Source organism: Neophocaena asiaeorientalis, unplaced genomic scaffold (genome assembly GCF_003031525.2).
Source record: "Neophocaena asiaeorientalis asiaeorientalis breed wild unplaced genomic scaffold, Neophocaena_asiaeorientalis_V1.1 scaffold129, whole genome shotgun sequence".
In the NCBI taxonomy this organism is placed as follows: domain Eukaryota; kingdom Metazoa; phylum Chordata; class Mammalia; order Artiodactyla; family Phocoenidae; genus Neophocaena; species Neophocaena asiaeorientalis.
The window spans coordinates 8,006,338-8,022,976 of record NW_020172446.1 but is presented as its reverse complement, the minus strand read 5'-3'; the positions used below and the strand labels follow the sequence as shown (position 1 = coordinate 8,022,976).

Below are 16,639 nucleotides of genomic sequence, written 5' to 3'. Positions count from 1 at the left end.
TCAGTCAGTGGAAGACGAAGTGGCATGTGGCCACCATCGTGAGGTTTCCTGGGATGCACCTACATGCAGATCTTAAAGAGCCCCAGCTTTGGTTGCCAGGGAGACAAAGCACATTTATGGGATTTATGTCTTCTTTAAGTCCTAGAATTATTCCTGAAGTGTAGGTGAATTCTGTTTGTTTACTAAAAGTACCAAAAATAATAACAGGATTTTTTAAAATTGATACATAGTTGACTTACAGTATTAGTTTCAGGTATACAACATAGTAATCTGATATTTTTATAGATTACATTCCATGCAAAGTTATTATAAAATATTGACTATATTCCCTGTATTGTACATTATATCCTTGTAACTTAAATTTTATTTTATACCTAGTAGTTTGTACCTCTTAATCTTCACCTATTTTTGCCTTTCCCCACACTCCACTCCCCTCTGGCAACCACTAGTTTGTTCTCTGCAACTGTGAGTCTGTTTCTGCTTTGCTATATTTGTTTGTTTATTTCATTTTTTAGATTCCACATATAAGTGAAAACTTACAGTATTTGTCTTTCTCTGTCTGACTTATTTCATTAGGTATAATACCCTCCAAGTCCATCCATGTTGTCACAAATGGCAAAATTTCGTTCTACTTATGGCTGAGTAATATTCCATCGTATACATATACCGTATCTTCTTTATCCATTCTTTTTTTTTTTGCGGTACGCGGGCCTCTCACTGTTGTGGCCTCTCCCGTTGCGGAGCAACAGGCTCCAGACGCGCAGGCTCAGCGGCCATGGCTCACGGGCCCAGCCGCTCCGCGGCATGTGGGATCTTCCCGGACCGGGGCACGAACCCGCGTCCCCCACATCAGCAGGCGGACTCCCAACCACTGCGCCACCAGGGAAGCCCCCCATTCATTTTTTGATGGACACTTAGGTTGCTTCCATATCTTGGCTACTGTAAACAATGCTGCTGTGAACATTGTGTTTTTGATACTGACTTCTACAGTCACTAATAAAAACACAGTGACAGTCTACTCAAAGAAAGGTTCTTGGGGTTTCCTTGGTGGCACAGTGGTTGACAATCCGCCTGCTGATGCAGGGGACGCAGGTTCGTGCCCCGGTCCGGGAAGATCCCACATGCCACGGAGCGGCTGGGCCTGTGAGCCATGGCCGCTGAGCCTGCTCGTCCGGAGCCTGTGCTCCGCAACGGGAGAGGCCACAGCAGTGAGAGGTCCGCCTACCACAAACAAACAAACAAACAAAAAAAAGAAAGGTTCTTTCAGCCATCACTGTAGAGAACATGGCTTATCACTCAGGAACCCGGTGGAGCCCTCTCACGTGTGCTATGCAACAGTGTCTACTCTTGACCTGCATTCTGCTTCAGGGCATATTCAGAGGCTGGTGACTCAATTTGTATATGGATTGTTTGGTCTTTGTTACTGGAGCTCTCCTATCACAGCAGAAAATAGCAAATGAGAGGGAGATGCTTAGGGGTAGCAGAAGCGATTACAGTAGGATTGATCTTTCAGCCTACATGCAGGGAAGGGTCAAAACATGCTGCAGGATGATCCTGGACAATAATCATCACCAAGTAGAGATTCACTTACGTTCCAGGTGTAGCATCTGTGAAGTCAAGGAGCTTTCATAGGGTTGTGTGTATATGTGTTATGTGTATATATACATTCACATACATATGTACACACACACACATATTTTAGAAAGTTTCACACCAAAAACAGTTGTTCACGGACTTTTTAGTTTAAGAGTAAGCATCAATTATGTTGGAATTTTACACATGCGGAGCCACCTTATCCCTTAACAGTGAGAAGTAAATGAGCCACTACAATATTTCTCTAAATACATGTTTCAATTTTATTTTTTCTGGTCTTTCTTATTTTTTAGGTACAGCAGAAGGAAAGTGGCTTAAAATACAGATCTTTTCTGGACTTCGCGGGTCTTGATTTGCAGATCTTCTGGGATTTTTACAGTAAATTAAAGCAAAAGTAAGTCAGAATTTGTTACAAGGTGATAATCAGATATTGATAAGCACAACTGAAAACACTGAGTTTTGCTGTTCTAAATGGACAATTTTTTTCTTCCAAGATTTTTTACTTCCTACTAGTTTATATTGCTCTGATTTGAAAGATTTGGTTATTGTTGAAAATAAACACCTTACATTTCTACAAAGTGCTTTATTAGGGCAGTGTTTTTGCAAGCATTTTGTCATTTATATTACAACCTTATAATGATAAGCAGGTCAAGTATTATAGTATTCTCATTATACTACTGAAGAAACAGAATCAGAGGTGTGTTTCTTTGCCCAGAGTGGGCACAGTCAGACAGGATCTGTGTTTTCAGACACTACCCAGTCCATTGTTCTTTTCCTTTCCACCTTTCTGCCTCTGACTGGCATTCTTTTTACTGAGCCTGATGCCTAGCGGGGAGAGCCCTTTGTAGATAGTTGTTTGGCTTGGAGGGTAAAAGCAACTTGCATTTTTGCTCTCTGATGTTCTTTGTCTTTCTGTAGCCCAAGGGAAGAATGCATCTGTGCCCAAACCCTGCTTCTGCAGCTCCTCCAGAGCTGTTTCTCCGTGCTGCAAGGAGACGTGTCGGCCACCTCTGAGGACGCCAAGGCTCCAAGCATGAGCCGTAGGAGGGTAGAGGCCGCCAAGGAGCTCTACACACACCTGTGTGATGGTAGGGATTGGGGTTCTTCTTTACTGTGACCCTGAGCTCGTAGCCTGCAGGGCCTTTGCCATGCAAACCCAGGAAAGGGTTTACATCTTTGGAAAATGAGTTTCCATAATCCTCTTTTGAATCATTATTTGGAGTTCAGGATTTAGTCCCTCTTCAACAACTTCCTCCTGGTTTCTGATATACAGTTGTGTTATATTGAGAGTAATTGCTATCACACTCCAGTCTTTACTTCAGCTGAGACACGGGGATGAGGCTGATAGATAGAGGTGAGGGAGATGATAATATTAATTGAGAATAAAACACATGATCATCTGAAGTTATTTTTAAGGCTTCACCAAGTTGTGTCTCAAAAGGACAGAAATAATGTAAAAACTGGTACATAGAGTCTTTATTTTTGTTAAATGTAAACAAATAAAAAGATAATTTCTTTACATTGCCTAGCCTGTACAGAAGTATTTCTTTGCTCTGGTAGCGAGTGTATGGGCTAAAGCCAATACATATATTGTAAGTGAATAGGTGGGATATATTAAAGCTGATTATTCATTTTTATCAGTGGTGGATAGGGTGGATGGAGACTCTGCACCCATGGAAATACTGAAACAAGAAGTCAGGAATACCCTTCTTAATGGGGCTGCCGTCTTCTTTCCTGATCGACAGACCCGGCGGGACCATCTCTTCACCATGATGGTAATTATTTACGTTAAAAGTACGGATTCCATTCCAGAACTCTGTTCGGGTGAAACTTATTAGTCTTTGTTTTCTCTGAATATCTTCTCAGTTTCAGTTTCCCAAATGTGTATTTAATACTGTGTGCAAAGTTTTGTGTGGGACACAAGTATCTAAGGACATAGCGCTGTACTCAGGGTGGGGATGAGAGATAATCCTGACCTCTGTTTTAGAACCTGTTGAATCACAAAGGGAGCGTTCGGTCTCCTTCAGCTTTATGACATGCCTACAACCAAGTGTTCTTTTTAACATTTTAACCTTTTATTTAATGTTTATTTTTATTTATGTATTTATTTTGGGTCTTAGTTGTGGCACTTGGGATCTTTCATTGTGGCGCGTGGGCTGTTCATGGTGGTGCGCGGGCTTCTCTCTAGTTGTGGTGCACAGGCTTCTCTCTGGTAGCACATGGGCTCCAGAGTGTGTGGGCTCTGTAGCTGCGGCATGAGGGCTCTCTCTAGTTGTGGCACATGGGCTTAGTTGCTTGCAGCATGTGGGATCTTAGTTCCCCGACCAGGGATCAAACCTTAGTCCCCTGCATTGGCAGGCGGATTCTTAACCACTGGACCATCAGGGAAGTTCCAACATTTTAACTTTTTTTTTTTTTAAATAAATTTATTTATTTATTTGTGGCTGCATTAGGTCTTCATTGCTGCACACGGGCTTTCTTTAGTTGCGTTGAGTGGGGGCTACTCTTCCTTCTGGTGTGCGGGCTTCTCATTATGGTGGCTTCTCTTGTTATGGAGCACAGGCTCTAGGCATGCGGGCTTCAGTAGTTTCAGCACGTGGGCTCAGTAGTTGTGGTGCTCGGGCTTAGTTGCTCCGTGGCATGTGGGATCTTCCGAGATCAGGGCTCAAACCCGAGTCCCCTGCATTGACAGGCAGATTCTTAACCACTGATCCACCAGGGAAGCCCCCATTTTAACTTTTTATTATGGGAAAATTAAACACAAAACTCGATTAAATAATACATATAATGAATCCCTCCAACCCCCCAAGTGTACTCATCACCTAGATTCAATAATTATAAACTTAGGCTAATCTTGTTTCATCTGTAATATACTTCACCCACTCCCGCCCCCCATTATTATTTCAGAGTAAATCCCTGACTTATTTTATTCATAAATATTTCAGTTTATATCTGTAAAGAAAATACAACCAAGTTTTAATCTTCCCACTCAAAATTATGATTTATCCTAGGAATGCGAGGATGGTTTAACATTAGAAAATCAGTCAATGAAATCAGAGAGGAAAAAAATCATATTGATAAATGCGGAAAAAATTTTAATAAGATTAACTTCTGATGATGGTTCAAACAACAAAACCCTTAGCAAACTTGATATAAAAGGGAAATTCCTTAATCTCTTGGAGGGCATGTATCCAAAACCTACAATAAACAATGTACTGGTCTTTGGGACACTGACTCATCCTTCCAAAGTGAGGTATAAAACAAGGATGCTTACTGTCACTGCTTCTCTTTGATATTATATTAGAAGGCCTAGCCAGTGCTGTAGGACACGGAAAAGAAATTTTAAAAATAACAATCAGAAAGAATAAAACAAATAATCATTATTTGTCTGTTTAGACAAACAACTATTAGAAGTACTGAGAAGACTTTGATGAAGAAAACGAGATGCAGCATTTAAAAGGGCATTTCTGTATGTAACAACTAATTAGTAAATGCAATAAAAGTGCCCTGTCGGATGCATAAAGCCCCATAGAAACAAAAAAGGGAATAAAAGAAGCATAAAATGTGATGCCAAATGACTGCAGTCTATTTGGGGGCACTGCCACAAGGAAAACTGACCCTATACGCAGTAGGTGTTTAGAGGAGAATCTTGTTCAGGTTAAGTGATGGAGGATTTCCAAGAGGAGGGAGGATCTTTGATTGTTTTCAGCTCTCTGCAAAATTTGCCTATCAGCTTGTAGGATCCGGTTTTTTTCTTCTAGTTTTATTGAGATATATTGACATACAGCACTGTATAAGTTTAAGGTGCACAGCATAATAATTTGACTTACATACATCATGAAACGATTATCACAATAAATTGGATGAACATCCATCATCTCATATAAATTAAAGAAATCTCAAAATTAAAGAAATAGAAAAAAAATTTTTCTCCTTGTGATGAGAACTCTTAGGATTTACTCTCTTGACCTCTTTCATATATAACACGCAGCAGTGTTAATCACATTTATCACGTTGTACGTTACATCGCGAGTATTTAGCTTATAACTAGAAGTTTGTACCTTTTGACTGCCTCCATCCAGTTCCTCCGACCCCTGCCTCTTATCTCTTTTTCTACGAGTTTGTTTGTTTTTGAATTATGATTGACCTGCAGCACTACATTATTTCCTGTTATGCAGCATATAGTGGTTCAGTATTTCTGTACATTTCAAAGTGATCACCACGACAAGTCTATTTCATGATACGTCACCATATGAAGATATTACATAGTTATTGACTATATTCCCCACACTGTACATTTCATACCTGCGACTCATTTAATCTGCAGCTGGAAGTTTGTACCTCTTAATTTCCCTCATCTATTTCTTCCCTCCTTCCTCCCCTCTCCCCTCTGGGAACCACCTGTTTGTTCTTTGTATCTATGACTTTGTTCCTGTTTCGTTATGTTTGTTCATTTATTTTGTTTTTTAAATTCTACATATAAATGAAATCATACAATATTTGTCTTTCTCTGTGTGACTTACTTTCACTTAGCATAATACCTCTAGGTCCATCCATGTTGTCACAAGTGGTGAGATTTTATGGCTAATATTCATTCGTCGTGTGTGTGTGTGTGTGTGTGTGTGTGTATCACATCTTCTTTATCCGTTCATCTGTTGATGGGCACTTAGGTTGCTTCCATATCTTGGCTATTGTAAATAATGCTGCAATGAATATAAGGGTGCATATATCTTTTCTAATTAGTGTTTTTGTTTTCTCTGGATAAACATCCAGGAGTGGAATTTGCTGGATCATATGGTAGTTCTGTTTTTAATTTTTTGAGCACCCTCAAAAGCCATTACTGTTTTCTATAAAGGCTGCACCAATTACATTCCCACCAACAGTGCATGAGGGGTTCCCTTTGGATCAGTTTTTACTTCGTGAGTTTTAACCTTTGACAGTAGCAGCTGACTCTGAATTGTGGACGAATCTCTGTCCCACTTGTTTGCTGGAAGCATTTATCAGGCAGCTGAGCAAATGGTTTTTTTGTTAGCTCGTGTCCCACACGGAAAAATAGAGGACATGCGACCTCTTGAATGACATTGCTGTATGTTAGTAAAGCAGCTCATTAACTTTTCCTTTGCCCATCTATCTGACAGCAGTGGTAAGGTCTATATTTTTTTTCCCTTCTCGTGCAGATGAATTGAACTGCTGTCATTTGTGACCATATCTTATCTCTCCCAGCCTCTTGTGCCAGGCAGGGCCCCGGGTCTTAAATCCTCTGGAAATCTCCCCCAGTGCCTTGCATAGCCATAGGTGTTCAACACATTTATTGAATTAAGAAAAAAAAAAAAGTGCCCCCAGAGTAACCCATAGCCTCATCAGGGGGTGTGATTCCTTTAACTGTCACTGTAGGCTGTTCGGACTTATACAGAGAAAGCTTAGATCCTGTTTAAAAAAACAAACAGAAAGCTCACAAGAAAGTCACTCTGTCTCTGTCCCCTTCTCTTGGGATGGCTTGCCCAGGGATGAAAATAGACATCTTTCGGAAGTCACCTTCCTAAACATTTGCATGAAGCTTTCCTGCAGGAAGGCTTGAAAATGTCAGCTTCAGCAATGAACAGAAGCAAACCTGCCGTCTCTTGGTTCTGCTCCCTCTTTGCGCTAGGCCAGGTCTAAGTTGGGCCCGTGAGGTGGTCTGCTGACCCCGGCTTTCCCCATGTTTGGGATCAGTGGGCCGTGGCATTTTGTGCTGCTCTAGGGCTCTAGAATGTTGTGGAATAGATTTCCTGAATCCGCAGTGTCTTGTTTTCTAGAAGAATGTCACTGAGCAGGAACACAAGCAGTCCCTGCAGCTCACTTTCCGCTCACTCTGCACGTATTTTAGGTAAGTTTACAGTTCTTTTCAGTTGTCCAGTATTTCAGATCTTTGCAACGCTGTTTTCTTGAGCTCTCCCTTCCTTTCATGTGCTTTTGGAGTAACCAAGTACTTCCCTCACTCAGCCAGGTTTCTAGAGTGAGGTATCACTAGACTCAGAAGTGACCAAAATAGTGGTAGAATAATAGTCTTGTCGAGAGTTTGCTCCAAGTCCCAGTCACTGTAAGACACTTTAGAGTTGAACCCATGGGGAATCTCCTTGAATGCTTCAGTCTCTACATGATTTTTGAAGACAAAAAAGAAGCTGAGGGAGTTTGGGGTTCAGTCCTCAAGTCTAAAAACCCAGATACATTAAAGCCCAAGCCCAGCTGCAGAGGCACAGAGTGGTAGTTTAGCAAAAATTGTGCCGGGAGGGGTGACATGGAGACCATTACCTGCTTTGACTCCCAAAGAAGCTCATGGGCCTGTAGGTTGCATTATTAGAGGTATAGACTCTTGAAGGAGGGAGGGGACTAAAAGCCTGAGCAGCCGTCTGCAGGTGAGACTATACCTGGTACGGAGGCCAGATTTAGAGGACTGTATAAAATGTCTTCAGAATCGAGTATCGAGGATGATGAAAGAGGCTGGGGCTCATGTGAAGAACCTTTGAAGACACGGAATGTTTAGCCTGGATTGTCAGATTAGCAGTCATGAGATTAGGTGTATTTACTGTTGGTGGCCAACGTGATTTATTCATCATATTTATTCCCTGGAATCTTTTCTAAGGACTTGAAGATTTATGGGCCTGTGCTTACATAAGTACATGTGGACAGACAGTGGCACAGACCCAGCTGGGACCCTGGCCTTTTCCTGACCCAAACTCCTCACATCCCATAGAACTGACAGTGAAATCTTGCTAGGTTCTCTTTTGGAACCTTTTGAGATAGACAGCGTGAAAATCCCCTTCCTGAAACAAGGTGTCATGACTAATTTGTGTCCTTTCAGTGATAAGGATCCAGGCGGCCTTCTGCTGTTACCTGAGAAAGGCGACCTGGCCGACACGGACATCAGTGAAGTGCTGGCCGTCGTGAGCACTCTGCTCTCTGTTGCTGCTCGAGAGGTAACTGATGCCGCTCTGTTTCCTTTGCCTCTTGCCTTTAGGAGACGGGGTAGGGCAGTCGTGGCTCCTTCCCCTTTAGCCCTCATTTACAGCATGATTGTAACTTTGCCTACGACTGTCACACACGAGCACAGAGGTTTCCCCGCCTGCCTTTGCTTCTAGTTAGCAGCTCCTGCAAAATGAGTGAGAGGTTGCTTCCCTGCCCCTTGGTAGTCAGCCAGCAATAAATGCCTGAAAGTGCTCATTAAGACTCCCTTTGAAAAGAAGAAATGGGTATTTACTGAGTGCCCTTGTGGTGTCAGTCAGTGAGCCCAGCGCATAGTCATATACTTGTGGTGTGAATTCTGTGGAAAAAGCCTTTAACTTTTTTTAAAATTTAAGATTACTTAGCAAACCCACAGGCTAATCAAATCTGAAAAGATGGTCTCTTTTTTTCCGTGCTAATGATATTTTAAAGTTTTTTCTTTCTTTTTTTTTTTTTAACATGAAGGATTTTGTTTCTTAAAATGTAGTCCATTTGTCACCTGGATCAGAGTCACCTGGTACATTGTGGCAAACATTTGGATTTCTCGGTCCCACCCCAAGCTACTGATTTAGACTCTCTGGGGGTGGGGCTTAAAACTCTGCATTATATCAAGCACCCCCAGAGATTCTGAAGTAGCAAAGCCCTGTAGTAGGGGACCAAGCACTACCTCTCTGGATAAAATACAGGAACCAGGGAGTTAGAGGAGATGTGGGGAGAGTGCACACCACACCCTTGATGTGTTTAATGACGTGGCTGAACTTGGTGTCTTTAAATCTCTTATGTTTTTGTTAGTGCTTTGCTGTTTTCAGGTTGCTTCTGGAGCCATGATTTCGTTCATTCCCAGCTGCGTGCGGTGATAGGCCACTCAGCACTTACCCCCCCACCGCCCCGCCCCGCCATTTGCTCACAGGGACCTTAGAGAGCTTTCAGTGTGCTGGGTTGTCATTTGTAGTGTGCTAGGTCACACTGGACTGGCCACTATTTAGACCTAATATTAGTTTAAATTCAGGGTTATTTTTATTTTACTGTGATGCCTGTGTTCTTTAAGGTAATGTATTGACTTTATAAGCCTTAATTGTTTTTAATCAATGCTCTATTTTCTGCTGTCACATTAATGTTCTCTTTGGTTATTTTCTCCTTTCTGTCTTCTTTCCAGACTCATCTCTTGAGTCTCCTTTAAAAATCTTACTCCAGCCTACTGCCCATCAGTTTTTGCTCTGCCTTGGTTAGCTGTGTCTCATTCTCATCTGTTTTTATTTCTGCCATTTCCCACACTTTCCCTTTCGCCTGGAGCTCATCTAAATTCTATGTTTCCCAGACTGCTGATTTAAGTTCTACGTTCCCATCATCAGTGCCCCTGGGCAGAAGACTCCAGTGTTCTCACTGGTTTTTGGGTGTTAATTCTGCCTCCTGTGTGAGTCGGTATGTGCTGGAGCCAGGACTAAAACCCAGGCTGTTCGACTCTTAGTCTTGTCCCCTTTCCACTCGGTCAGGTGTGCTGTGAGTTGTATGTAGAGAAGTGAGATAGCATTTGTCCAAGAGAATTCCTCATAATCTTCACTATTTGGAGATCACGTGATTGTCTTTTCTTCCCTGTCACTTTCCTGTGATACAAAGGAAGTTAGAAACTTCACCGAACCTCCCAGGCCAGGGATCACTGCAGCCATTGAGATATTTCCTTGAATTATCTTTTTGAATAAGAAACATTTATGGTTGTACTAAAGAAGAAGAGTTAGATTTAAAAAAACTTTTTTTCAAGGTGGTCAGAAATGTACCTAGTCTGAAAAATTTCTCACAGGTCTGTTAATTCAGTAGAGGTCCACTAGAAGCCTGCTGCGTGCCGGGCCCTGTGCTAGGCACGGGGGTACAGTGCCAAAAGAGCATGGTCTTGAGGAGCAGGCAAACATGTGATCAGTCATAATACAGTAAGGGCCTAAAAGCGTAGGTCTTGTGGGTACAGAAGAGCACACCTGACCCTATCTGGTGGAAGAAGGCAGTAGAGCTTGGGAAGGGCTTTTTGGAGGAGGTGGTGCTGGAGCTCCTTGTGAGCCCACAAACGGAGTCTGATCAGGCATAGAGGAAGGGGTGTTCTTAATAGAACAGCATATGTAAAGGGCCAGTGACAAGATGGGGAGGAGCAGGTATTTGAAGAGGAGAGTGCTAACGGCTAGGCTTCGAACATGTTGGGTTTATGGTTCTGGGAGGACTTCAGGAGACAGTGTCTGGTTGGACCCTCAGGAGCTGAGTCAGTGCTGGAAATGGAGATTTGCAGTCATTCACCAGCAGGTGATAGTTGACGCCATGAATGTCAGTGTTCTCTTATTGCCTGTGGGCATCTGTGTAGAAAGGGCAGCCAGGAGAGTACAAAGGAGAGGCAGGAAGAAAGTCAGGGGCCACAGAAGCTGAGGGAGGAGAGAGCTTCAAGTAGGACCGTGGCTGGCACAGCTCCCAGGGCTGAGGTTAAGTGGGGAGGCTTTGCTCTCCAGGTGGCAACTAATGCCTTTGAGGAATGGCTTCAACGAGTGGTGGGTGCAGGAGGGGTAGAATGGCAGGGAGGGGAAAGGCAAGCACAGCAGGTGCGGGCAGCTTTTTCAAATGGAACACATGTACACAAACATATATACTGATGCATACTTTAAAGAGACAACTATCCATTTTAAGAAGTGAAACATTACCAATATTTTTGCAGTCTGCCCCTCCCTGCCCAGTGCCCTTCCATGGCTCACCTTCCTCCTTCCTCATAAGAGGTAACCACCATTCTGAAATTTATATTCATCATTTCCTTGTGTTTCTTTCTACTTATCCCTACATAGCAGGCTTGTTTTCCCTGGTTTTGGTCTTTAATGGAATCATGTGGCATGTAGTCTTCTGGGACAAGTTTTTTTCACCCAACAGCATTTTTGAGATTCATGCATGTTGATGTATGTGCTGCAGCTCTCCCCCCCCACCCCCAACCCACTGGTACCCAATATTCCCCTTATGAATCTGCCATAATTTATTTATCCATTTTACTTTGGAGGGGAGGGATAGTTGGGTTGTTTCCAGTTCGGGGCATTTACATGGAAGTAATATCTTGTGGTTTGTAGGTGCAAGAATTTCTCCCTAGAGGTCGTTTGACTCTTCAGAGAAACTGGAGAATAAAGATGATGGTTAGAGAGCCGTAGTGGGATAAAGAATTGTCTTTTAAAATGGGAGAGATTTGATTGAAGGCTCAGGGGAAGGATCCGGAGAGAAAAGGAATTATTGAATATGTGTGTGTGTGTGTGTGTGTGTGTGTGTGTGTGTGTGTGAGAGAGAGAGAGAGAGAGAGAGAGAGAGAGAGAGAGAGATATACTGTGGGGTAAGGTTCCGAAGGGGTGGAAGGGGGAACGTGGAGTCGAACATCTATAAAGGCTCTGAACAGCTGGAGGGCAAGAGAGGAATTTTCATAATACTGTCTTTCTTGGTCACTTTTGGGTTGAAGCTCTGTCATAAATATTCCCCACTTCCCTAGAATCTCTTTGTGTCTGACAGCTGCTCTCTTACAGAATGCCCCTGGCTGTGTTCTGTGAATGGCCTGTTGTAAACACTTTCCATTTCTCTCCTCCCTTGTAGTGTGAACTGTTGATGGTCGATGGGGCCCAAGGGGAGGTGGGCTCTGTGCTCTTCTCCCTGTTCTGGTCTGTCCAAGGCAGCCTGCTGTCCTGGTGCTACCTGCAGCTGAAGAGCACGGACTCTGGAGCCAAAGATCTTGCTGCTGACCTTATTGAAAAATGTGAGTTTCAGTACAAAATCCATGAAAACCGATAGGTGTTTGGGTTTGACTCTGTGTGTGCTCTCTTCTTAGTACCTCATGCATAGAACAGAGTGTGTGTTGTTTTCATTTCATTATTACAAATCAGATCTGTCTTCGGGTTGTTTTTTTCTTCTTAAAATGGAATTCTGTAGCATGTCTTTTTGCTCAGTTTCCTGTCTGAATGAAGTATTATGCCTAAGTGTTTTTATTGTACGGTTGGGTCATTTCACGGCCTAAACATTGCCTCTGCGGTCATACAGCACTCTTAGATGATACTATATTGTTCAGTAGAGTCTGTCTTCCCTGTTTTAATCAAATTATCCAAAAAAGAAAGTCTTGAACTTCAAAAATCTAAGGTACATGTGAGCACTTCTGTGATCTTTGCTGGTACTGAAAATATTCATGTCCCATAAACCCACAGAAAATATTCATGTCCCATAAACCCACAGAAAATTATATGAAACCCAACGGGTTCTGAGAACTTGTATGTAGAAAAATCAGTTCCATCAAACTTGGTCTCAGCAGCCATGTCAAAAATGCTTACAGTATTGAGTCTTGGCTCTTCAAGTTTGGCCTGTCACATGGCGTACCTAGAGGCGGGCCCTTTGTAAACAAAGGGAGAGGCAGACCAGCAACTGGGTTGGTCAGCCATGTACCTTCACTTATAAAAGGGATATCTCCACCCCATTGAAAAGTAGCAAAGACAAAAAAAGAGAAAAAATCACTCACTTTAAAAGTAAACTTTTACTGAGATTCGCAGTGCTTTTCCCTCCCAGAGGAAAACGTTTGTATGACACTGAAATGGTCTCATGGTCTTCTCGGACGGGGAATTCCCTCTACAGCTTCTGTGACCCTCTCCAGCTTTGTCCTTGATGATGACCAAGCAAGTGATGTTTCTACCATATAAAATATTAATTATTTTCTTTATGTTTCGGCAGATGTGGGACAGTTTCTGGCACGCATGAGAGTGATTTTGGAATCCCTTTTGTCACAGTATAGCGGGAAAACTGTAGTAGAAAAATTATGTAATTCGGTGTTTTCAATGGCAGCTCGTCAACTGGTAAGACAGAGTGGCAGCCATTTGTAAGGGGTGGGAGGGGGCAGAGTCTGAGGTGGACGCTAAGTGCTTCGTTCATCTTCCTGTAGGTGATCTTTCTGCTGGACTTTTGCACATTAGATATTTCACACTGCACGCTCTTGAGAGAGTTCAGTGCCCTGACAGAGCTGTTGAAGGAGCTCTGCAGTGACCCTGATGGAGGACTGAACAAGGTACCTCGAGCTGGCGTTTGAACCTGCTTTGTATCCCCTCTTAGGAACGCTGTGACCATATGTAATGAGACATACCACTCAGTTACGGGTCTACACAAATAAGTTACCTCTAGAAGAGCCCCCTCTGTTTTATCAGTACTTTATCAGTGTCTATCAATTTTATCAGCGTTGGTTTTGACAGCCAGAATAAATGCCATTCTGAGTTGATTTGGTACGGTCAGCATTAGACAGGAGACACAGAGGAAGCTGTACATAGATTAATTTAATTGCTCTACAGCACATGAAATTATATCAAAACCATGTGAATGATTAACCAAATTGAAGTCCAGAAGAGAAAATCTGGGTTGGGTATTTAAAAGCATTTTCTCCCTTACTCAGCCTTACAGGACAAAATGTTTTTTCACTGTCTTGTTTGGATCACACAACTCTGTGGGAGTAGAAAGGGCATATATTTAAAAGCCTATTTTAAAGACTGAAAAAGGGAGGGAGAAGACAAGATGGGCTCAGGTTTGCCAAGGTCCCAAATAGGAGTGTAAGGTCTTTCATGCTAGTACTGGAACTTCATGCTAGTACTGGTTTGTAAGAAATAGTTCTTACAGATAGTCATAGTTAGAAAAATAAAAGCTAATCAGAGTTACTATAACGCAATAGAAACCCCGTGTCTTCTCTGCTGAATAAACGTATGTTGATCGATATGTATAGATGGGAACATCAGGTATATTTTTAGCCTGTGTGATGATTTGTATAGGGATGTCAAAGGCTACTGTCTGGGGCACTGGTGCATAGCAGTTCCCTGTGTATGGCTGGATGTAGAGTGATGAAAACCCTTCTTTCTTAACTCGTTTGTCTACATAGCTGGATGTGGAGACTTGGCAACAGGAACGTCCTGTGGTGTTACATACGTGGACCAAGGAGTCTGCTCACAACTATGAAAATAACTGCCATGAGGTGTCTGTCTTTGTTAGCCCAGGGGCAACCTATTTTGAGGTGGAATTTGATGAGAGATGTGAAACTGAGAAAAGGTACAACTCACCTGTTCTTTTTCCCCAAGCAATAATGGATCAGAAATGAGAGACGGAAAGTGATAAAGATTATGCTTTCACAGGTATGATTATCTGGAATTTACCGACGCTAGAGGTGGGAAAACACGCTATGACACAAAAGTCGGCACTGATAAATGGCCCAAGGTGAGTGATGTTCCCAGAGAGCCATGCGGTACTTGCTTCTGTGTCAATTCTTCTCCTTTTGTCAGCCTCAGGCGGTAATAGAGATGTGGCCTTTGAAGGGAAGCACTTATATTACACTTTCGTAAAAGGAAGTGCTTATAGCAGAGTTCAATACCTGTTTTGTAAATAAAGTTTTTTGGGGATACAGCTGCGCCCATTTGTTTGTTTCATCTGTAGCTGCGTTGGCACTTTAGTGGTGGAGTTGAGTCATCGCAACAGAGGCTGTATGGCGCAGAAAGTCTAATGATTTACTCTCTGATTCTTCATAGGAACAGTTTGCCACCCCTGGTTTATATCACATCATCAGAGTAAATGGGGAGTTGTAATCCTTAGCAAGAAAGGGCCAGTGAGTCCAGCAGGGCCCTGACCATGGTGATGAAAGCCAGGATCTCCCTCACAGTTAGGGCTGCATGGTCTCTGGGGCTGGGAAGTTAAGTCCTGCTTCACTGTTGACCTTCTCTCTGCTGTCAGCGGTCTTGGTTGGGAGCAGAGGAGCGGGCAGCATGCTCTCTGGCTGCGTAGGTGGTGGGCAGATGGGCATCTGAGGTTTAGAAAACCGACCAGCAGTTTTCAACTTTGCTTCTTCATAAGATGCAGTTGTGAATTTTCTGTTTCAGTCACTCCGTTATACATTTCTCCTTTAGTAGTTTTGGTGGGGGTGATAAGATATAATGGTGAGAATATAGACCAATTTTTTTTTTTTTTTTGGCCACGTGGCATGTGGGATCTTAGTTCCCTGACCAGGGACCAAACCCATGCCCCTTGCAGTGGAGGCACGGGGTCTTAACCACTGGACCTCCAGGGACCAGTTTTATATTTAGACCAATCTTATATTTAGATTTTTTTGAGTCGCGAAGAACATGCTTATTACTGAAATGCTACCTTCTCTAATCAGTTTGACCACATGACTTTTTTGTTTGTCTCTAGAAAGTGACCTTTAAGGCTGGTCCCCGGCTGCAGTTTCTCTTTCACTCTGACAGCAGCAACAATGAGTGGGGCTACAAATTCACCGTCACTGCCTATGGCCTGCCTGATGTCGCCGTGTCTTGGGGCTTGGATTTACAGCTCCTTGTTTCCCGGCTGATGGGACGCCTCGCTTCCCAGTGCATGGCACTCAAATCCGTGCATCGTAAGTCCACAGACCATCCCTTCCCTTCTTGCTAACAGCCACATTGAAGAGCAAGGTGGTACCCCTTTTGTGCAAGTTGTCTCCACATAGCAGCAGAGCAAAGGGGATTGATAAAATTCCCTTTCAGTTTCCTTTAAACTAAACCAGAATAAGATGTATACTTGACACCATTTTCATAAAGTTGCTTGACTCAGACACTGGAGCACATTGCCAAGGAAGGACATGGTGGATTCCCTGTCTGTGGAGGACAAGTGGGGAGGGAGCTGAGTTTTGGCAGCATTGTCATCGTTTTTTTGTGAGTCAATTTTGGTATACTCCAACAAGAAGGCAGAAATATGGAATAAATTAATGGTATATTCTCTAATTATCTGAATATTTGTGTGAATATGTGAACATGGATTTAGGCTTAAAGTGATTTCTTCAACTTATTTGTTAAATTCATCCAAGGACGAGTGAAACAAGAAATAGAATGAAACTTTCTAGTGTATTTTATTTCTATATCATGTCTTGAGTTTTTCCTCACTTTTTTTTTTTTTTTTTTTTTTTTCCTCACTTTAAAAGTAAAACATCATACAAAAATTGTGTAACGGAAAAAAGCCAAGGGGAAAAGCCAGTTTTAATCCTGATACCCAGAGATAACTATTATTAACATTTTAATCTGTTTCT

At 42.6% G+C, this 16,639-nt stretch overlaps 1 protein-coding gene across 1 annotated transcript in view; it reads left to right on the top strand.

Moving 5' to 3' along the window:
* Positions 1-16,639, top strand: part of ZZEF1 (zinc finger ZZ-type and EF-hand domain containing 1) — a 110,352-nt gene that overhangs the window by 39,879 nt on the left and 53,834 nt on the right. The window contains exons 15-25 of the mRNA XM_024736156.1: positions 1,887-1,987; positions 2,512-2,681; positions 3,235-3,368; positions 7,392-7,459; positions 8,435-8,549; positions 12,169-12,328; positions 13,288-13,409; positions 13,496-13,618; positions 14,474-14,640; positions 14,724-14,805; positions 15,772-15,973. Coding sequence (XP_024591924.1) covers positions 1,887-1,987; positions 2,512-2,681; positions 3,235-3,368; positions 7,392-7,459; positions 8,435-8,549; positions 12,169-12,328; positions 13,288-13,409; positions 13,496-13,618; positions 14,474-14,640; positions 14,724-14,805; positions 15,772-15,973 — 1,444 coding nt within the window. The remainder of the gene's footprint in view (positions 1-1,886; positions 1,988-2,511; positions 2,682-3,234; positions 3,369-7,391; positions 7,460-8,434; positions 8,550-12,168; positions 12,329-13,287; positions 13,410-13,495; positions 13,619-14,473; positions 14,641-14,723; positions 14,806-15,771; positions 15,974-16,639) is intronic.